The sequence below is a fragment of the Piliocolobus tephrosceles genome, chromosome 6 (assembly GCF_002776525.5).
Source record: "Piliocolobus tephrosceles isolate RC106 chromosome 6, ASM277652v3, whole genome shotgun sequence".
NCBI lineage: Eukaryota > Metazoa > Chordata > Mammalia > Primates > Cercopithecidae > Piliocolobus > Piliocolobus tephrosceles.
Window position 1 is genome coordinate 141,764,191 of NC_045439.1, and position 23,090 is coordinate 141,787,280.

At 50.5% G+C, this 23,090-nt stretch overlaps 1 protein-coding gene across 2 annotated transcripts in view; it reads left to right on the forward strand.

Moving 5' to 3' along the window:
- CORO2B (coronin 2B) overlaps window positions 1-23,090 on the forward strand; it is a 216,252-nt gene that overhangs the window by 45,731 nt on the left and 147,431 nt on the right. Inside the window, exon 1 of one of the 2 annotated variants that reach the window (XM_023220658.1) lies at window positions 16,774-17,080. The exons of the other annotated variant lie outside the window; for it this stretch is intronic. Coding sequence (XP_023076426.1) covers window positions 17,066-17,080 — 15 coding nt within the window. The 5' untranslated portion in view covers window positions 16,774-17,065. Of the gene's footprint in view, window positions 1-16,773; window positions 17,081-23,090 lie in introns of those variants that run through there. 2 annotated transcript variants of the gene reach the window in all.

Below are 23,090 nucleotides of genomic sequence, written 5' to 3' on the forward strand. Positions count from 1 at the left end.
ATACAGGTGGCTCAGTTACATTTGAATTTCAGATTAAAAAAAATAATTTTTAGTACAAAGGAACCCCAAATATTGCAGTGGGAAATACATATACTAAAAAATTTCTTGCTGTTTCTTGAAATTCAAATATAACTGGATCAAAGAAAAATCACAAGAGAAATGAGAAAATTATAAAATACTTTGAGACAAGGAAAACAGGCCGGGCACAGTGGTTCACGCCTGTAATCCCAGCACTTTGGGAGGCCGAGGCGAGTGGATCACAAGGAGTCAGGAGATCGAGACCATCCTGGCCAACATGGTAAAACCCCGTCCCTACTAAAAAATACAAAAAATTAGCTGGGCGTGGTGGCAGACACCTGTAGTCCTAGCTACTCGGGAGGCTGAGGCGGAGAATTGCTTGAACCTGGGAGGCGGAGCTTGCAGTAAGCCGAGATTGTGCCACTGCACTCCAGCCTGGGTGACAGAGCGAGACTCTGTCTCAAAAAATAAAAGAAAAGAAAAGAAAAGAAAAGAAAAGAAAAACATAATATACTAAAATGTCTAGGATTCATTGAAAACAGTGGTTAGAGGGAAGTATAAAGCTATAATGTCATAAAAGAGGAAAGATCTCAAATCAATTACCTAACTCCACACATTAAGGAACTAGAAAAAGAAGAGCAAACTAAACCCAAAGCAAGCAGAGGAAAGAAATAATGAAGATTAGAGATTGGCCAAGCACCATGGCTCACACCTGTAATCCCAGCACTTTGGGAGCCCAAGACAGGAGGATCACTTGAGCCCAGGAGTTTGAGACCAGCCTGGGTAACAGAGAGAGACTACGTCCCTACCAAAAAAAAAAAAAATTAGCTGGCCATGTTGGCATGTTCCTGTAATCCCAGCTACTCGAGAGACTGAGAACTGATCTCTTGAGCCTAGGAGGTTGAGGCTGTGGTGAGCCTTGATCATGCCACTGCAGTCTAGCCTGGGCAACAGAGCAAAATTCTAAGAAAGAAAGAAAGAAAGAGAGAAAGAAAGAGAGAGAGAAAGAAAGAAAGAAAGAGAGAAAGAAAGAGAGAGAGAAAGAGAGAAAGAAACTGGAGATAGAGAACAGAATAATAATAGAGAAAATCAATGAAAACAAAAGCTGGTTATTTGAAAAGATCAACAAAAGCAACATACCTTTAGCTAGATTGATTAAGAAAAAGGAGATAAGACTCATATCACTAATGTCAGAAATGAAATTGGGGACAATACTACCAACCTTACAGAAAGAAAAAAGATTACAAATGAATATGAACAACTGTATGCCAAAAAACTAGATGAAATCCACAAATTCCTAGAAAGAACTACAAAAACTGAGGAAGAAACAGGAAACCTAAACAGCTATAATAAAGAGATTCAGTAAATAATCAAGAATTCCCAACAAAGAAAGGTCCAGGACCAGAAGGCTTCACTGGTGAATTCTACCAAACATTTAAAGAAGAATCAAAACCAATTCTTCTCAGATGCTTCCAAAAAATAGAAGATGAGAGATCTTCCTGGCTCATTCTATAAACCCAGCACTACCCTGATACGACATCCAAACAGACATCACAAGAAAAGGAAACTGTACGCCAATATCTTTTTACAAACATTATATGGTCTAAGTTCTAAATAATCGCTGTGCTTATTGTCTAATGTGTTGAGGGAGATAGCAGAACACTGCAAATTAGCACTTTTTATTACTTTAATAAATATTGTTTTCAGCATGTGAGTCCATTCCAATTATGCAGTGGACTCTGACATACCTAGACTCTGCTGTTATATGCGATTGCTTGGAGAATAATTTCATAGCAGTGAAATCTTTTTTTTTTTGGAAAAAGGGTCTCACTCTATTGCCCAGGCTGCAGTGTAGTGGAGTAATCTTGGCTAACCACAGCCTCTGACTCTTGGGCTAAAGTGATCCTCCCCCATCAGCCTCCCAAGTAGCTGGGACTACAGGCATGCGCCACTACACCCGGCTAATTTATTTTATTTTATTTTTTGTATTTTTAGTAGGTTTTGCCATGTTGCCAGGCTGATCTCAAACTCCTAGACTCAAGCGATCGGCCTGCCTTGGCCTCCCACAGTGCCGGGATTACAAGCATGAGCCACAGTGCCTGGCCCAAAGCAGTGAAATCTTTCAAGCTTTCTTCTGGTATAGTTTGTATATTAGTGGATTCAAAATTATCACTGATGATAGAGTTGTTGTAAAGATGAAGAAATAGAACCTGAGTTACTCAGTTCAGTTGCTCCTTCTAAAGCAGTCAAATCATATCAATGTTCTCCATCTTTCAGTCATTTTCTCTGATTTTTGCAGAAGAAAAACTTCAGAAGATGCTTCCCCAACAGAATGAACAAATTTTCGGTTGAAAATACTTTATTAGAAATGTTTGGCTACAGAAATGTGTGAAAACCACTATGATCGATCCTGAAAAAACAAAGATATAAACAGTATGGAAATTTCCGGAATTTTTTTGTGAAATGGAATTTTCAGAATCTCTCTAAAACCTATCCTTATAGTTAAGATTTTCCTAATTTACATATTTGTTCCTTCAGGTGAAAGTAACTTTTCAAAGTTACCATTAATTAAAAAGTGTTCTTTAATTAATTATGAGCAAAGATAGATGAACAAATATTGTTTTACTGTCTACTGAACATGAATTTAAGAAGATTAATTTTTATGTTATCCACAGATTTGCACAAGCTGAAATGTTTTTAATTGCTGCTGTGACAGATTAATATATTGATGTAAGTTTTCTCCTGTTGAAAACCACTACTATAATTAGAAAGTACTAATCCATTAGTATTTTCCTTATTTTTATTTTTATTTTTGAGACAGAGTCTCGCTCTGTTGCCCAGGCTGTAGTGCAGTGGCGCCATCTCGGCTCACTGCAAGCTCTGCCTCCCAGGTTCATGCCATTCTCCTGCCTCAGCCTCCCGAGTAGCTGGGACTAGAGGTGTGCAACACCACGCCCAGCTAATTTTTTGTATTTTCAATAGGGATGGGGTTTCACTGTGTTAGCCAGGTTTGTCTCGAACTCCTGACCTCAGGTGATCCACCCACCTCGGCCTCCCAAAGTGCTGGGATTACAGGCCTGAGCCACTGTGCCCAGCTTTTATTTTTATTTTAAAAAATTTTTATTGGCATGCACATGAATATATATGTATGTGTATGTATATATATATCCATGTGCATGTATGTTGCCTGCCCCCTCACCTAACTCTGACCCATTCCTGCTCCACAGGCCTCCTCTGTGGTTAAGGAGCAAATATATATATTCATGTGTATGCCAATAAAATTTTTTCAAATAAAAATATATAAATATATATATTTATAAAGCTCAACAAAACATTTTCTCTGTCTGCATTTCTTTTCCAACATTTGTTTTATTTGTCTTATTGCCAGATTCTGACTGAAAGTTAGTTCGTTGTATAGTGGACAGGATGACCCTCACTCCACGTATCAGATGCTCCAGGAGGGCCACTGGCTGGGAGAAGTATTTGTCTATAGTCCTAAGGACCCAGGCCTGCCCCATGCTCATGCCTCTGATTCCTTTTTGGAGCCTTCTGTTCCGGGTAGAAATAATACCTGCTTGGGCTTCGCTGGAGCACCTCAGCCTTTGCTGGTGGTTCCCACTTTCCTCCTCTCCCCTGGGGTCTGGCTGCTTCCTCTGCCATGTGGTTCCAGGCTCACAGCCAGCAGGGAAGCAGACCAGGGTGAGAGCAGAAGGGAGTCTTGGGGTGTTAATTGGTGCTAACGAATTCCCACAGCCCCCTTTCCTCCACCTCTGTGGGGAGGCAGCTGACAATGCCATCTTTGCATTTTGCACACTGAAGTCAAGCAGTCCCCTTCCCCACGCCTGAGTGCCCTGCCTGGATGAGGAGACGGGGTCGGGGAGAAAGAGGATCCTTTCTAAGCACTTTCCATGTATTTTGCTCATCTAACCCTCATAACATGGTAGGGTCCTATTAGAAACCCTGTTTTACAGCGGAGATGCAGCTGTGTTTTGAGTCCTTACTCCTTGCCAGTTCCCCTGTGAGGTGGCTGCCGTCATTATCCCCATTTGGTAGGAGAGGAAACAGGCCCAGGGAGGCTAAGTAATTCAACCAAATCCACACAGCTAGAGAGTAGGAGAAGCAGAATTTGGACTCAGGCTGGCTGGTTCTAAAGCCTTATCTTCCCGATCACCACCCCAAATATCCTCTCTGAAGGAACTCTACTTAAAATCGGGTCTCTGGGCCTGTGGGTACCAAATGAGAGGTGCCTGCAGGGATGCTGGTTCCTTCCCTCCCCTCCAGCCTGGGGTCATGCCTGCTGGGAGTCAGGATACCCAGCGGACTCTTCGTGGTGCCAGATGCTTTGCTTCCCTGGGCTGTTGCCTGCCCCCACACCCCTCACTCTGTCCCATTCCTGCTCCACAGGCCTCCCCTGTGGTTAAGGAGGAAATAAGGTTCCATGCTCCTGACTTCCCTTCCCTGGCCTGGAATTTGGAGACCAAATGTCATCCTGGGTGGGGAGGGAGCCTGTACAGCCAGGCACCCTTGGGGTGAACTCAACATGAGACAGGGTTCTGGAGGCCCAGGGATGGCCTCCCTTGGCATTGATTTAGTAGCTCCCAAAGCTACCAAGCACAGCTTCATGTGCAACACACACATATACTCAGCTTGTTGGGGTTTGCTGTACAGCAGCTCAAGCACCTGAGCTTGCCAGCGAACAGGCAGCACGTCCAGTAAATGACTCAGACTGGCTGATCCCCACTCTCCCGCGTGGGTCTGAGGTTCTCTGTTCTCTGGGTTCTGTGCTTCAGTTTTCTCATCTGTGAAGTGGGTATCATAATAAGACCTGTATCACAGAGTTACTGTAAGAATGAAATGAAACAGTGCATACCATGTGCTTAGAAATAGTCCTGTCTCACAGCAAGTTGTTAGGGAGCCAAAGATCACCTCCAACCCCCCTTTGGCTCTTAACGGGCTCTTTGGATCTAGAAACCCTGCTGACAACAGGCAGATTAACAAGAGAAAAGCACATAAATTGTATTAGTTTTACACGTACATGGGGATCTTCATAAGAGAGTGAAGCTCAAAGCGGCCAAAGCAAAAGATGCTTTTATACCTAGACAAAGAAGGATAAGTATGAGAGGAAATGACAGGACAGAGGGTGTCTGGCTAGGGGCAGTAAATTTCTAGGGAAGTCACCAGGAGATACATGGAGATGTAGAGCGAGTGGAAGATAAGGGTTACTTTGGGGAGTATTTTTACGCAGGTCCATTGCAGCTCCCAATTCTCAGTATCTGGTGATAAGGGCTATTTTCTCACCCTGGTATGAAGAGGGACCCCCTCCCAGATGAATGTTTAGGGCTTGCTGCATGCAGGAAGAGACGGGTCAGCTCACCCTTTCTGAAACTACAATTTCTCCAATGTTTTCAACTCAAAATAATTAATACACCAATGTGGCGTATTTTGGGACGGCACGTCCTTCATTCCTTCAAAGTCCTGTAGAAATATTGGCTATGAAAGGCCGGACGCGGTGGCGCACACCTGTAATCCCAGCACTTTGGGAGCCAAAGCAGGTGAATCATGAGGTCAGGAGTTCAAGACCAGCCTGACCAAGATGGTGAAACCCCGTCTCTACTAAAAATATAAAAATTAGCTGGGTTTGGTGGTGGGCGCCTGTAATCCCAGCTACTCAGGAGCCTGAGGCAGAGTATTCCTTGAACCTGGGAGATGCAGGTTGCAGTGAGCTGTGATCACTCCACTGCACTCCAGCCTGGGCGACAGAGTGAGACTCCATCTCAAAAAAAAAGAAAAAAGAAAAAAGAAATATTGGCTATGATGATCATTTGTTATTGTGAGGCCAATCCCCAGTGACCAGGCAATGGGGCCACCTCCTGGGGTTCCTTGTAGGGTCAAACCGGGAGACACAGGGATAACATTGGAGGTTGAGTACAGGCCATTGAGTCTTCCGGAACCTGCTTTACCACTGACCAGCAGTATCACCCAGGACAAGTTACTTCTCCTCTCTCCCTTCCCTGCGCTGCCCCCACCCCACCCCCCAGCCCCACAACCATGCTTCATTGTCTCATCTGTAAAGTCAGGGCGGTTATAATGATTAAGTGAGATAATGTGTAGAGAGTGCCTAACACAGTGGCTGGACACAAGTGTTGGCTACCATTGTCATCATCATTTCCATCATCATCACTATTGCCCTTTACCCTCTGAGAGGTTGTCAGAGCGTAGGGGAGGGAAACAAAGAACAAGTAATATTATCTTGGTTTGTAACTGAGGACACAGGGACCCCGAAAGTCAGAGTGATTGACCTGAACTCCCACTGTAGATTTCTGGGACATCCAGGATTTAAAAACATAATAGTACCAATCCCTTGTGTCAATAAACCATCTTGCCGTTTGCAACTTGTTTTTACAGACATTAGCTCATTTACCCCAGCCTGAGACCTGAGTGATTTTGCCCCCATTTTTTTAATAGATTTTGTTTTTTAGAGCGGTTTTAGGTTCACAACAAAATTGAGCAGAAAATACAGCAATTTGGGAGCTGAACAATAGGAACACATGGACACAGGGAGGGGAAAAGTACACACCGGGGCCTGTCAAGGGGGTGAGGGAGGGAGAGCATCAGGAAGACTAGCTAATGCATATGGGGCTTAATACTCAGGTGATGGGTTGATAGGTGCAGCAAACAAACATGGTACACATTCACTTATGTAGCAAACCTGCACATTCTGCACGTGTATCCCAGAACCTAAAAGAAAATTTTTAAAAAGCACATAAAAAAAGAAAAAAATACACTAAGCTCCCATATGCCCCCTGCTTCCACACACACACAATCTCCCCCACCATCAACATCCCCCACCAAAGTGGTACATTTGTTACAATCAATGAATCTACATTAACATGTCATTATCACTCAGAGTCCAGAGTTTACATTAGGGCTCACTCTGGGTGTCCTATATTCTATGGGTTTTGACACATGTATAATGACATGCATCCACCATCACAGTATCACACAGACTAGTTTCCCTGCCCTAAAAATCCTCTGCACTTCACCTGGTCATCCCTCCCCACTAACCCCTGGCCACCACTGATCTTTTCACTGTCTCCATAGTTCTGCCTTTTCCACAATGTCATCTAATTGAAATCGTGCAGTATGTAGCCTTTGGAGACTGGCTTCTCTTACTTAGTGATAAGCATTTAAGGCTCCTCTCTGTGTTTTCATGACTTGATAGCTCATTTCTTTTTGACACTGAATAATATTGCATTGTCTGGATGTACCACAGTTTATTTATCTGTTCACCTACTAAAGGATATCTTGGTTGTGCCCAAGTTTTGACAATTCTGAACAAAGCTACTGAAAACATCCATGTGCCGGTTTTTGTGTGGACATAAGATTTCAACTCCTTTGGGTAAACTCCAGGGAGAACGATTGCTAGATCATATGGTAAAAGTAGGTTTCGTTTTTCTAAGAAACTGCCACATGGTCTTCCAAAGCAACTGTACCATTGCATTCCTACCAACAATGAATGAGAGTTCCTGTGGCTCCACATCTTCACCAGCATTTGGTGTTGTCAGTGTTTAGAGCTTTGCCCCCAATTTGCACATGAGGAGACTGAGGTGCAGAGAGTTAAAGGCTTGCCCAGGGAGTGGCAGAATTGCCCTCCCACTCCACCTCCTTCTCATACACATAACCCTTACAGTGCACAGGCTGATGCGTGATCTTTGGCTGAGGAGTCATTAGTCAGTGGGGTCTGTGGCCTTGGGAAAGTTCTCACCTGCAGATGTGTGATCTTTGGCTGAGGACTCATTGGTCAGTGGGGTCTATGGCCTTGGGAAAGTTCACACCTGCAGAGAGAGGCTACTCTGGTGGTTCAACTGGGCAAGAGGCCTTACAGAGGTGATAAGAACAACAGCGCAAACTTGTAGGGTCCGCTGTTTCTCTTGCCATATGTAGATGACTAGGTGGCGTGGTAGGAAGAGCTGGGCTTGGAGTTGGATACGGGGTTGAATCATAGGTCTGCCAGTTACTAGCTATGTGACTGCATGCAAGTCAGGTAGCCTCTTCCAGCCTAAATAAGTGCAACTTCATGGGATCCTTGGAAGGAGCAAGGGAGGCTCTGCATATAGAATACTTGCATGTAAACACAGCAGTTGTTTAGAGCTTACACATCTATCTGCATAAGGAATATTGATCTGTGGTTTTCTTTTCTTGTGACTTCTTCATTTGGATTTGGTAATGCTGGCCCCACAGAATGAGTTAGGGGCTATTGTGGGTCTTGATCATGAAGTCGTAAGACATGGAAGGAAACTTCTGGGTGGTGACTCATAAGCTGGTGCTCTTACACTGAGTCAAGACCAGAGGCTAAGATTTTCAGAAGAGCAGTGTGCCCACAAAGTGAGCTGATCAGAGGAACCCCAAATAAGAAAGTTGAAGTGCTTACAAGTTGTCCTTTTGTTCTCTTGTGAAGTACAATGAAGGCTTTGGAAGCTGTGGTCTGTTCCAGTTACACTGAGGGGAATAGTCAGTGTATTTCCTTTAGGGAAGGAAAGAGTCTGTGTTCAAATAGTCAGAAGACTCCCATGGTGCAGCAGAAAGAGCTGAGGATGGACCCAGGCCCACTACACGTAGTTTTTGTTTGTTTGTTTTGCTTTTTTGTAGAGACTGGGCCTCACTATATTGCCCAGGTTGGTCTCCAACTCCTGCACTCTATCCTCCAGCCTCAGCCACCCATAGTGCTGGGATTGCAGGCATGAGCCACTGTGCCCAGCTATGTTATTATTCTTAATCTTCAGTTCCTATTTTTGATGATGGCAGAAAGCACTTAATCAGGACTTTGTTCTTTTGGAAGAAAGTACGAAGGAAGCAGAGAGGAGAGAATGGATGATTGACATCTAAAAGCCATGCCCCAGGCTATGGAAGAATTTGGGATAGTGATCTGGATGGTAAGTATCTCTTTAAAGAGCTGCCCAAGAACATTTAAATGAGTTTCTTTGTTCGTTTCTGAGGAATTTCCCTGTAACCTTCCTTTCCCATTCTGCCCCAGCCACTTGGGCTGTATTCAGTACTTGGTATTCAGTACTCAGTACATGTGAATACTGATGCAACCAGCATTAAATGCACAGTAGTAGGGGTCATAGGGAACTGTGGAGGCAAGAAGATTCATATTATTTTAATACAAATAGAGCCCTAAGAGCCATGGCATTGTGAATAACAACAGCATTGTCACCTTTTTATTATGGTGGGAGATAAGAAATTAGCCAGGAATGATGTTTGACAATAAAGAACACAAAGAGATCGTTCCTGGACCTGAACAGGATTCTTTGGACCCTGCCAAAGAATCTTCGCATGCACAGATCGGAAAATAAACAAATATGTTACTACCTCTTTTCTCCCCGTTATTCTAAACCTTCATCAATATAACAATGTCTCACATGGGCCAAGAATTTCTAATTACATTTTAAAAATCAAATTGTTTATATAGACACATGTCCCACACAAAAAAAAAAACATCCGCCCAAGGCCCTGCACAAGCTGAGTACAGCTGTAACCGGTAACCTGGGAGATAAGCCTTGTCCTTGGGAACAGGAGTTTGAAACATCTTTGATCAAGAAGAGACCTTGGCGACCAAAGCCTGCTCTTTACAAATATAAGGGACTGAAATGCAGCGATGGCAATGTCTGGAGGTATTTAGCCCCAAGGAGGTGGTAAGTGCTGGGAGCTCAGTGCAGGGAATGAAATGATATAACCAGGGTGGTGGTGGTGGGGTCCCCACTGTAATGAGAAGGCTCTCTGCTGATCTCTGGAGGAGAGAACTCCTGAGGGGGGCAGACACAGAGCAACAGGAATAAGCAGGACCTGGGGGGCACTGCCCAGGACTGGTCTGGCCCAGGGACAACTGGGAAGGGGCTGTGGGCTGTCAGTGGATCTCCAACGCCTTCCTCCCAGTCCCAGAGGCCCCACGCTTGCTCTTCAAATTGAGAAGCAGCTGTTCCAGGAGGCGATCAGGGACTTGCCCTTCCAGTCACTGGAGAAAGCTACAGGTTCAGCCTTGGAGGGTAGAGTGTGGGAAGCCCCGGATGGTCTCAGGAGCCACTAAATCTGCAGAGGATTTTAAATCAAAGCATGAAATGTCAACGCTACTGTCCCTTGCTGGAGCTGTTTCATGTTACCTGCCCCTTGCCTTGCTTTTGCTCCCTGCCATGCTTGTAACCTCCTTGTCTTCGGTGAAAAGATCTAAAAAGCCTCTGGCTCAGGCTGAAAATTCGGTTATGTTGTTCAGCTATGTTGCCTGAGAGATGGAAGGTGAAAACAACTCCTTCATATCTGTTTTGCATGATTTATCTGACAGGGCACTCACCACACCTTACGATGTGAATCAGTGGTTCTTAAACTGGGGCAGAAGGGGTGTCAGAATACCTCCCTGCTGCTCACCGCCCCTCAACTCCAGAGTTTCTGAATCAATCGGCCTGGTATGGAGCCCCATCATTTGCATTTCGAAAAAGTTCCCAGGTGAAACTGAGGCTGGTTTGGGGCCCACACTTTGAGGACTGCTGATTAGGTGTTATCAAAATTTAGATGCAAAACGACCTAAAGGGTGGAAATCTGGTTCCCAAGTCCCAGCTGGCTCTATAAAGGGACCGGGTTTCTTTGCCATCATGGCCCCAAGGAGATCTAGGGGAGCAGCCCTCTGGGGAGAGGCTGCCTTGGGGTTCCCTCACTGTGCCCAGGTCTTCGGCTCTTTCTCCCTGGCTCATTTTCACACAGGCACACACATGTACAGATACACACAGTTCCACACACTCATTCTCACATTCAGACACACACACACACTTGCAGAGGGGATCGGGACCAAGAGGCAGCTGCTCAGGTGAGGGCCCCCCCGTCAAGGATGCAACCCGTAGAGGCCCCAGACCAGCTGTGTTCAGGTGGCTCCCTCAGTCATCACCCCTCAGAGGTGAAAGACGACACCCCGGGGCAGGGCCTCCACCCATCCCAGCATCCCCCATGCCAAAGTCAGCATATGTGCATTGTACGGAGGCCATGGAGAAAGGGCAAGAGAGACAAAGAGAAAAAGAGACTAAGAGTGGGACAAAGAGGAGAGAGAGACATCCACAGAGACAGGGAGATGGAGAAAAATGCACAGAGAGGTGAGAAGGGCAGGAGGGTGGAAATAAGCAGATCTGGTGGGGGCAGAGCTGGAGGAGAGACAGGAGGAAGAGAAAAACCATGAAGGTCAAGGGGAGGGCAGCAGAGAGGTGCGCCTTTGCCAGGCCGGAGAGCAGGGAGGGGCTGTGGTGGGCAGAGGGCAGTAAGGGGAAACGGGCATCCCTGAGGAAGTGTAGGGAAGACAGGGCCAGGGAGGTGCAAAGCATGGAAAGGTGAATGCAGCAGAGAAGCAGGGCAGGGTGGGAGCTGAGGCATGTGGTGGGGGACAGAGGCTGGGGGACAAAACAGACAGAAAGGGAGAAATGGGAGACCCACATACAGAGAAGGAGAGACCCGAAGCTGACAGAGCACAGCACTATGCGCTGGAATTACTAAGTGAAAGAGCCAGTCCCCGTCCTCAAGCTGGGGACACAGAGGCTGTGCAGCTAGACCATTCCAGTTGCTGTCTAGGAAGGTTTCCTGGAGGAGGTAACACCTAAGGAAAGACTGAAGAAGAGTCAGCTAGGTGCTGAGGGGGAGAGAAGGGCCAGGTTATGGTGAGACAGGAAGCCTGGAGATGCAGGGGGTGGGGGCAGGTCTTGGAGGACTCTGTTGGACTTCATCCTGAGGACAGCAGGGAGCCCCTGATGGGGTTCAAGTAGCCAGATCTGTGTGTGCAAGAGCTGCTGGGGGAGAACGGACTGAGTTGCACAAGAGGGCAGGCAACAGGGCAAGTCCGAGTGGCCCAGTAAGGGAAAATGCTGAGCTAGGGCAGTCACCGTGCAGACAGAGAGGAGAGAAGGAGCTTGAGAGCTGTGGGGGCTTGGAAGCCTGAGGAGCTGAGGCGGCCAGCATGTGGGCACGCCGCCTGCGGTGGCATGAGCGAGGCAGGCAGCAAGGGCTGGAGGAGCATCTCCCACTTAGGGGCTCTACAGCTTTGGGAGTCTCCCTGTGGCCTCTGCCACACTGCAGCACCCACTCACCCATGGTCTGGGATGGATGCCCACAGATGCAGGTAATTCTAAGAGACTGCAAGCTTCTTGGGGGCAAGGCCCAAGCCCTCCTCACTCTGTAGAGTAGCACTCGGTACAGGGCCTGGGCAGATGCTGGGCAAAGAAGCACACTAGGCAGGGCACAGCCTCACACCGAGAGGCCCTCATTCCTTGCTATAGGGACCTGGACTTGAATAAGAGGTTATTAAGGTTGAAGATAAAGGTGCCCATCACAGCCTTATTGATCAGCAAGGCAGTTATCCAGCATCTCCCATGTGTCAGCCTTGTGATTTTAAAAAAGAGAACAAACACATGGTTAGAGCCCATAAAGAGATAGGAGCAAATATATTTCATTATGATTATAATACAGGGTGAATCAGGCCACCATGGATACAGCGCCAGGAGACCTACATACAGAGCTGACACCTGAGCTGGACTTTGAAAGATGAATAGGAGTTTGCCATGCTGAGAAAGAGGACTAGGGCCCCAGAGGCCCAGGAAAGACCATGGCCTAAAGCATTGAGGCATAAGAGTGTCCAGAAGAGACCAGAACTAATACAGCAAACTCTTATTTACCCCACAATGTGTACCGTATCCCCTCAGGCTACCCCACTTCTAATCTCACCTGCAGTTTAGCACATCTGAGAAAGCCCAGACTTGAGCTGACAGCATCCCACCTCCATAAGAACCAGGGATTTTTCACTTTCTGCCCCAGGACATTCTCTGAAGCTGAGAGGCCTGCTCTGCCCTCCCAAAAGCACAGCCCTGAAGCACAAGGAGGTAATGCCCTCGGGGCAGCCCTCAAACAACGAGGAAGAGGAGCGTGGGTAAACACCCCGCTCATCTGACAGGCAATTCTGTAGCTGGTCCAGGGGTCTCTGGGGAACTGAGCCTCCCTCCCCTGGATGCCTCCTGCAGTCACACTGAGAATACACTTTTTTTTTTCTTTTTTTCTGATACTTGCTCTGTTACACAGGCTGGAGTGCAGAAGCGCGATCTTGGCTCACTGCAACCTCTGCCTCCCGGGTTCAAGCAATTCTCCTGCCTCAGCCTCCTGAGTAGCTGGGATTACAGGTGCCCACCACTGCGCCTGGCTAATTTTTGTATTTTTAGTAGAGATGGGGTTTCACCATCTTGGCCAGGCTGGTCTCAAACTCCTGATCTTGTGATCTGCCCCCCTTGGCCTCCCAAAGTGCTGGGATTACAGGTGTGAGCCAACGTGCCCGGCGAGAATATACCTTTATACTGGTGTATTCACCTTTGCTCCTTCTCAACCACACTACTCCCCACCTCCACTGCCCCACTCTTCCACTCCTGTGATCACCTTCCAGTGAAATCACTTGCATCCAACACCTTTCTCAGGCTTTGCTTTGGAGGAAACCCAAGCTAAGGGCTATGTTACTGGAGACCCAGGATGAGTAGTGTTGTGGTGTTAACAATCGTACCATACAAAATGCATGCACTGGCTGGGTGCGGTGGCTCACGCCTGTAATCCCAACACTTTGGGAGGCCGAAGCAGGTGGATCACGAGGTCAGGAGTTCGAGACCAGTCTGGCCAACATAGTGAAACCTGGTCTGTACTAAAAATACAAAAATTAGTCAGGTAGGGTGGCGGGCACCTGTAGTCCCAGCTATTCAGGAGGCTGAGGCGGGAGAATCGCTTGAACCCGAGAGGCAGAGATTGCAGTGAGCCAAGACCACGCCATTGCACTGCAGCCTGGGCGACAAGAGTGAGACTACGTCACGAAAGAAAAGGAAGGAAGGAAGGAAGGAAGGAAGGAAGAAAAGAAAGAAAGAAAGAAAGAAAGAAAGAAAGAAAGAAAGAAAGAAAGAAAGAAAGAAAGAAAGAAAATGTATGTATTTCTCAGTATCTCCTACACGCAGAGGCCGTGACTGGGCACAAGGGGATGTGGCATTGTCTGAGCTTGCCCTTGCTCTTCTAGACCTCCCTTCTGCCTGGGGAGATGTGACAGAGTGGGTGAGCCAGCAGCACAGGAGGGATCAGAAACATTTTCCTTCTGCCTTTGGAGAACATCACATGGGTTGGGGGCAGCAGATTGATGTTCCTAATTACATTTGGCTCAAGCTGATATTAAGTACTTGTCTCATTCCCAGAGCCCACAACAACAGCGGATGGTGGGAAAGGTGCCAAGAGGCATGCTGGGTAGCTCAGGATGACAATCTGGGATTTGAAATCTCTGTAAGATATAAAAGTGGACAGACAAGTCACAGCCATGGGTGCAGGGTGACTGGTGTCCTTGAGTTGCCCTTTAAAGGCTTCTGATGGGGTCCTAAGGCTGCAAGGGCCCTGTAAAGGTCTTGAGTTCCATCCTCCCAGCTAGAGGCTAACCTGCCCAAGACAGCTGAGACAGGGAATCTGACTCTTCCAGTGCTGGACAGCTCGCTGGTGGGAAACGCTTTCGTGGGCCCAATTTAAATTTCCTCTGCTGCAGGTTAAACGTGTATTTTGCTTGATTTGTTCTCGGTGGCATTAAATATTTGCTAAGCTCCTACTATGTGCCTGGGGTACACAGTGAGAGAAGGCATGCCTCTGTGCTCAGAGGCTCATGAAAATGAGACCAGACACTCAGAACTGAATGCAACAGGGAGAGCCATTGGGCTGGAGTTGTCAGGAGAGGTGGCAAGGAGGTGGTGCCGTGAGAGGTGGGATGCATTTGAGTTAGTGCAGAAGAGTAAGAGAGCATTCCTGGCAGGCAAGCAACGTGGGAAGATGCCTTAGGAAGGGTTTGGCACAGAGGAGATGCCTGAGGTCTGCAGCACATCTGCTACCCAAGAGATTTAGTAAGTCCCTGGAACTCCTCTAGGGAACGAATAGCTGCCTACCTATATCCTAAGACACCTGTGAAACTCAAATAAGGCAGTAGGTAGGAATGGACCCTGGAGTTTACGGATTCAAAGCACAATGCTGAGCTTGATTTAAGACTTTCATTCAAGTCCTCGCTCTGTCACTGTGTCCTCTTGGGCAAGTCCCCTCCCTTCTCTAAATCTGTTTACTCATCAGCAAAATGGGGATGGTAATTCTTTCCTCACACTGTTGCATTTAGGGTTCCCAAGAAAAATGTAGTTAAAAATGGCAGGGCCAGGTGCAGTGGCTCATGCCTGTAATCCCAGCACTTTGGGAGGCCGAGGCAGGTGGATCACGAGGTCAGGAGTTCGAGACCAACCTGGCCAATATGGTGAAACCCCATCTCTACTAAAAATAAAAAATTAGCCCGGCATGGTAGCTGCGTGCCTGCAGTTCCAGCTATTGGAGGGGCTGAGGCAGAAGAATCACTTGAATCTGGAGGCGGAGGTTGCAGTGAGCGGAGATTGTGCCACTGCACTCCAGCCTGGGCGACAGAGTGAGACTACTCCCGTCTCAAAAAACAAAACAAAACAAAACAAAACAAAAATTGCACGATGACCCACAAAGCACTTCCTGGAAGTTACTCTATTATTGCTCCAATCTAGACACTGGTCTCCCGGAAGGCAGGCATTCCATCTCCTCTCTGTTCCCCCAGCACTTTCCACAGAGCAGGTGCTCATATATGACGTTGCCATCGCTGTCCTGGTGAATTGCACTGGTAATTACCATGGAGCAGGAAACCAGCACTTCCGGGCTTGCCAAGCTGTCCTGCCTGGAGGATCCCTCTGCTTCCATCTCTGCTAACCCCTCCCCTCCACCCTCTCCACGGTTCTGTATATGGAGAAAACGGTTCTGCCCAGGTGCTTGGGAGAGAGACTCCTTTCTCAAGACTTGCGAGGTCACCTCCAGGTGACTGTCCCTCAAATCCCTGCAGCAGCTCCAGGACACAGTGTGCCCCGAGTCAGGATTGGATCAACACACGGGACGCACCTGTATTGTCCCTCCACTAGAAGAGCGGCAATCAGGGGTAGTGTAGACAGTCCTAGGGCAGGGCAGCTTCTATAACAAGAGGTTCCTTAGGGAGCTAGCAGCGGAGTGGAAAGAGCGGGAGGAACGACTCGGGCAGGCAGGTCTTGTGCTGTGGTCTAAGTCACTTCCCACGTCCGTCCCACTTTGATCATCAGTTTCCTCCTCTGCAAAACTCACTAAGGCGGGCTTCGGGCAAGTCATCGCGGCGGGAATTAGATTCGAAAGAGTGCTTACACAAATCCGTCTAGCCACCCTGTGCCCCAGGCCAGCGCGAGGTGGGGTGCGGGCAGGGCTCCCGGGCTTGCGGCTGCCATGCCCCTCCCAGCCCGCCGCGCCACACTCACGGCCCACGGGCCGACTTTGCGAGCCTGCAGGGGGCGAGCCCGACCGCCTTCTTTGCCCGCGCAGTGCCTCGGCCGTCCAGTCTGTGACTTCAACAGCGTCCTCGGGCCAGCGGGGCACCCGAGAGCCCGGGGCGCCGCCCGCTCCCCTAGCGGGCAGGTGCCGGGAGCCAGCCTCGCCCAGCCGCGTGGCGTCCGCAGGCCCGAAGGAGTTAAGGCCGCGGACCCGGGCGCCCGTCCCGGCTCCGGGAGCGGCGGTGCCCGGCGGCCGGCGATCGAGCGGGAGGCGCGGGGCACGGCCGCAGGCGGGCTGCGCTTCCTCCTCCTCCTCCCTCCGCCTCCTCTTTTGTAGCGAGTTCCCGGCCCCTCTTCCTCCCCCCGCCCCCCAGCCCGGGCCCTCTCCCTCTCTCCCTTTCTTCCTGCCTCGCCTTCCTGCGGCGAAGGAGGCTCATCTATTATAAATGCACATTCGGGGCTGACATCAGCGACGAGCGGCGGGCGAGCGCCAACGAGCGGTCCCTGCGCGCTGCCCGCCCGGAGCGCAGCCCCCAGGCTCGGCCGAGCCGCCGGCGGGGCGCGGGGAGCGCGCCAGGAGCTGCCGGACCCCCTTCCCGCCGCCGCCCCGGGCCGCCGCCGCCCCCGCACGCCGCGCCCGCGCCCCCGCTCCGCCGCGGAGTTTCTGCATGACTGTCACAAAGGTAAGCGCCGCTCGCCCGCCGCGCCCGGGACCCGCCGGCGCCTGCAGCCCCCGGGCTGGGCAGCGGGGGGCGCGGGGGTGTGGGTGTGGGGAGGGGGCGCCGGTGCCGGGAAGGTGCGGCGCGCGCCTCTCTTGCTGCCGGATCCGCTCGAGTCACTCTGGCCCCAAGGACTGCGGAGGCCAGAGGGAGATTGCCGCTCTGGCAGCCCCGGCGGTTTGGCCAACATCCCTCCGCGCCCGGCCCAACCCCGGGACTGCATTTTTAACCCTTGTTTGGGATGCTGCATTTTTAACCCCTAGAGAGCTGGGCTGGGCGGCTGGCGGTGTCCCTCCGGGGAGTGCGCGGCGGGGAGCGTCGCTGGCAGGGGCTGGTGCTGAGCAGTGGGTGTGGGGATGGGCCTGCCGCCCCGAGGAGGCCAGCGGAGGGTAAACCCCACCCCACCTGCCAGCCTCCGCCGCCCATGGCTGGAGCGCTGGCTCCACTCCAAAGCCACTCTGTGCAGAAGGCGGTGCCCAGTCCCGGGAGCCGCTACCAGAGACAGGGCAGGTCCAGGTGGTTGACTTGAAAATGTGGGGAGGGAATGTGACAGGGGAAAGCAAAGGTGGGCATCTTGGCAGCCCCCATATTGGAGGACGATTGTTGGGCCTTGTCATAGGGGCCCATGTTTATTGGAGAGACTTTAGGGGCTTCCTAGTTGTAGGGAGGAAAGAGTTAAGAGGAAAGATGATGGGGCAGTGGAAAGTGTCAGGGTCAAGGGACCAGGGAGACCTGAGTTCAATCCCCAGCTCTATCCCAAATCCCCTGGATGACCTTGGTCGGGGAGGGGTCCACTTTGGGCCTCAGTTTCTTCTTGTGTGCTGTAAGGGTGATAATATGGGTCCTGGGTGGTGACAGGCTGTTAAAGAACCAATAAAATCAAGGGTGTGAACCCACACTCTTCAGAGAGATCTGTCTGGGTACTGAGCTCACAGTCTGGCCGTGGCCTTGGGCTTGGCCGTCCATTCAAGGGCCAGACTCCACCTTTTCCAGCTGCCCAGCTGGGTCCCAGAATTGGGGAGCTGGAGGCCAAAGTGGGACCGGCGGCCCACTTGTGGTCAGAGCAGTGGGGCCAGATGGAGGGTTGGGGTAAGTGATGGAGGTGAGGTGGTTTTGGCCCCTTCTGGTAAGCCAGGGCCTGCCCATGCCCTCCTCAAGTGTGCCCCAAGACTGAATGTTTGTGCGGATTCTTGGGCCCAACTCCAAACTTTGCCGTTGGCCCTTGTTCTGGGACTTGGGAGCACTGCAAGAAGATGAACTTGAGGGTGCAGGGCCTTCCTCAGCTCTGGCTACTTCTGGCAGGGCAGTTGTGACCCACCAGGAGTAGGATGCTTAGGGTTTTGAAGTGATGCACATGCTGTTCAGCTGGGAGGGATATTAAGGTTATTAATGTCAAAGATGCAAGTAGGCTGGGACAGAGGAGTAATGGATGGGCCCGGCTAGAGAGAGAAAGGATGTGAGGTTTTAATAATAGCGCTGAGGATTAACTCTGCGCCTCCCCTGTGTCTCTTTATGTGCATGAACTCATGCAGCCTTCCTTCCCCTGAGGCCTGCAAAGAAGGTGTGTTCAGTTCTCTTTAACAGTGGAAGGAGCTGAGGCTCAGAGAGGTGAAATGACTTGCCTGAGATCACACAGCATGTATGTTGCAGAGCTGGGGTTTGTCCTCAAGTCTGTCTCAATCTATGGCCAGTGATCTTTGCACTGCTCTGCTCTGTTGGGCATGCTGGCTACTGGGGGACTTCCATGGCAGAGGAGCACTGCTTGGAGGCCTGAACCTTGAAGCAGGGATGGGACAGGGGGTCCATGAAAGTGGGTGCTTACCTGTTAAGCCCGCTGGCAGGCTTAGCTTCTTGGTATCCAAGGACTATTCAACACTCCTCCACCGTACCCAGCCCCCAACAAACCCTCCATGTCGCTCACCTCCTGCTCTAACCAATGTGGCTTTGGCTTAAGCCAGCTCAGAGGATTAAATAAAATCCCCACCTTAACCCTATCTTCTCTCCCCTTGCTGGCCCTTCACAGACCGGCGTGTTCTTGTGGGGAACAAATAGCAGGAGGGGCACAGGAGAGGTCCTGGGGACTGTCTTGCTGTCTACAAGTCCGCTGGTAGTAGCTCCTCCAGTACCATAGGGAAAGCCACTGTGCTCTGAAAGTCTGAAGGCCTGGCTCCTAGTCCTAAATCAGCCACCAACAGGCTGTGTGACCTTGTTTTTCTGTCTGTTTTTCTATCTGTCAAATGTGAGACTTGGTTCCAATGATCTCTAGGGCCTCTTCTGCTGAGCCTTGGTGCGGCTTCAGTTCTGGCAAGAAAGTCACCTCTGATGGAGATCGGGAGACTCTTTGTTATCCGGGGGGTGGTCCGTTTACAAGACAGATATGAAGGAGAACCCTAAAGAGTGTGAGAGGTCAGATCGCTGCTGACACACTGGGAGCGGTAGGTAGGGGAGGCAATGGGTTCGAGAGTGAGCGCCCAGGGCAGTGTCTAGGGCTCTAGACTTCTCTGCTGTTGCTTCTCCAGGCGGAGGGTTCATGGCTGGGTCCCAACTTCCTGCCCCTTGGACGAATGCCTTAGTCCTTGTATCAGGTCCCCTGAGGGCAGAGTCCTCTGGTTCAGGGTTAGGTATGGACTGCAGGAGCTCTGAGCTCAGAGAGGCCTGGCAAGTGGAGAAGAGGAAAGCAGATGGCAAGTTGCTAGATCCTCAGTAGCACTTCCATAGAGGAGGTGAGCCTGTTTTCCGTTTTCTGCCTCTCTTTCATACATCCCCTTGCCCCCTTAACCATGAGGTACAGCTGCTGAAGCTGCAGGCAAACCCTGTGGGTTTCTGAAGGACTCCTGCCCTAACTAGCCTTAGGAACACAGAGCCCCGGAAACCTTCTAGCCCCATGACATTTCTCCTGGTTATGTTTTAAAGTCTATTTGATTGTATGTAATTTAGTAAGTTACCTTAATTTCTTTTGGGACGAGAAAGAGAAGAAAGCCAGAAAAAGGGAAGAAAGAGCAGAGGGAAGGAAGGCTCTGATGCAGAGCCCTGAGCCTGCACTGGAGGTCAAGGTGCTGCCTTCTCTCAGTCTTAGTCCAGCGTGCTTCCTAGGGCAGCTCGGGGTGAGGGAGCCAAGGCTGCTTTCCCTGAGACAAGTAGCTCCAGCTGATTTTATTCTTCATGTTCTTCTAACTGCTTTGTACAGTTTTTCTCTTTGTGTTCCATCTCAGTCATGTACCAGACTAGCAGTGCTTCTCCAGTTCTAATTATCTGTTTCTACATTGCTATCAACTGGAAAAGCAGAGGACAAAGTACATTAATAGAGTTGTGTGTAAAGTACAAGTTGATGGGCTATAAGAAAACCTGTGAGCTGAAGTGTAGGCCCTTGCAAGCCGCTTTGTACTGCTCAAAGGCCCTTTGAGTGATTTCCTGGCTGCTGGCTGTGATGTGACCAGAGGCAGGTCTTCCAGGTAAGGGAGGAGGTGGCTTACAGTGATCAGGCTCCCCTGTTTTCAGGTGTGCCTTGTTAAGTTAGATACTAGTGAGCTGAATGCTTTTTGCCTTCCTGAGCCTGGCTCAAGGGGTCAGCGGTCCAGGAACCAAGTGCCCTGAGCAGCAGAATTGCCTTGCTGCACCTCAGAAGGCCTTAGGAGAAGGAGTGTGGGAAAAGAGAAGACCTTGGTTGCCAACATGGTCCTCCCTGCTAAGCAGATAGATTGTAGGTCTATGAGCATCACAGTCAGTGGTACCTTGGCCCCTCTTTCTGCGGGCAACCTTCTCTCTCCTGCCCTAGCTCCAGCGGGGCACAGACTGCTGATAGGAGCCAGTGGCTCCTGCTGAATGTGAAAGGACTGAGGATGATGTTATTCTGCCCAGGTAATAGCAGGTCTGCATTTGCCAAAGATCATGTGTCTCTAGGGCTCCTACAGAGTCACTCACAGGAAAATAAAATTTTGGAGCAGGCACATCCCCCAACCCTTTCCTTGAGAAATGAAGGAACTGAGACCCTGGGAGCAGAAGTTGTGACGTTATGACTTGCCCAAAGTCATTCAACAAGTTTGAGGCTGGAGGGGCTGGCACGTCAATCCTGCTGACTGGTGGTCAGTGCTCTTTCCACCTGGCTGCCCTGGGAAGGGGTCCTGGGGCAGCCTGAGCGGGCACAGGTGTTTTGGCCCCACTCCAGTTACCCCACTGCATCGCCCCTGCCTGTCCAGCTGGTGCCTGGATTTCCCTCGGTGGGACACCCTCTGCCCTCGATGGAAAAAGCATTGCCGGGGTGGGAGGAGGAACAGGATGTGGGGCAGGGAGCCAAGTCCATGGGAGCCTTGCTATACCTACAGTCAGATGGCGAAGGGGATTATAAGGCCCCTCTGCCTCCAGTTCCCTGACGCGGAATCTAGGTATCCGGGAGATACCTGAACCTCCTGGCATTCTACATCCCAGCACCTTGTTCCTATCTGGGTCTCCCTGGGAGAGGAAGTGAGAGAGCCAGCACCTCAGGAAACCTTGGTGAAGAGGAAGCGAGGGTACCAGTACAGAGCCAGCTCCCGGGTGGGAGCCCACTTGCGGGTGGGCAGGAGCTCTGCCTGCTCTGCCCACACACCCTTTATGCCTCCTCTCCCTTCCTGGCCTTCTTCCAGATATCCAGCATTCTCGTGCTGGGAGGTGTGCGACTAGGAGTCATTCATTCCTTTAGCCAGCACCCTCTGAGCACCTACTCTGGGCCAGACCGTGAGGCCTTAGGAACACAGTGGCATTAGCCACAGTCCCTGGGATCCAGGACCTTAGAGGAGAAGGACATGGAAAGGCCAAAGCCCTGAGTTCAGTCTCGAGGTCCAGTGGGCACAAGCCGGGAGACCTCTTGTCTTGCCTGCATACTGTAAGTGCCTAATGAATGCAGGCTCTTTCCTTCCTTACTGTCTCTCCCTCTAGGCATTGAAGCTCACTCGCCAGAAAAGCACTGTCAGGTGCTTTCTTCCTGACTGTGCCCAGAGGCCCCGTGTTCCCCTCCCCCCAGGCACTGCCACCTTGACACCTATGGCAGCTCTTAGAGGAAGCTGGGCAGGGTGTGAGGCTCTCCAGGGCTCCCAGAATCACCCCACACTGGCCAGCCCTGTGAGGCTGGCACACACGAGTTTGGCTGGTTGGGAGTGTGGACGCTGGCTGGGCCCATGTCCTGGCAGCCCAGGGATGGAATGAGTTTTTCCACTTCTCTCCCAGGCCAACTAGCTGGAGCAGACACAGCCTCCGCCAGGGCCAGTGCTGGTGGAGTCTCGGCTCCTGGCACCCGGGCAGCCCTGATTCTGATTTGGATATGCCTGGCCACAGAGCTTATCTTGTGTCCAGGAGACGAGAATGTGTGCAAATTCTCTCTGCGCCCAGCCTTGTCTCCTTCCCTCTTTTCCTGATCAGCCCCATTGGGTTCCCATTCCTTCCCCTTTTGGCCCCGCAGGCTCAGGCCCAGGGTCCTGGAGCACCCTGCAGCCTGGGGAGCTTGGAGCAGCTGGCATGGGGCAAGCCCTGCCAGGGAAGGACAGATGCAAATCCAGTGGCTTCCACATGAAAAGAAGCTGTTTAGAATGAGCCTCTCCTTTGTGGGCCTGGAGTGCGGGACCAGCTGCTAAGGAGGCACAAGTGGGGTGGGGGTGGGGAATGGGGAGAAGCCACCACCGCCCTTCCTCACCCCTCCTTTTTGCCCCCGCAGAGGCCCCTGGAGGGATTTTGTAATTGGTTTCTGGCTGGCACCCTCCTTCCAATTAATTAATGTAGCGATGGGAGGCTCCCAGGTTTGCTCAGGCTGTCTTTCGTACAGAATACATCCATGGGTTACTGCCCTGAATCCCATCAGCTTTCTCATGGTGGGGAGGGTCCCCTCTATTTAGGGATGGATAAACAGTGTCTGAGTGGAGAGATGACCACACCCCGGTCCCAGAGCTAATGTGGGTCAGAGGCGGGATGCACGCCCAGATCTTCTGGCTTTGAGCCAGAACCT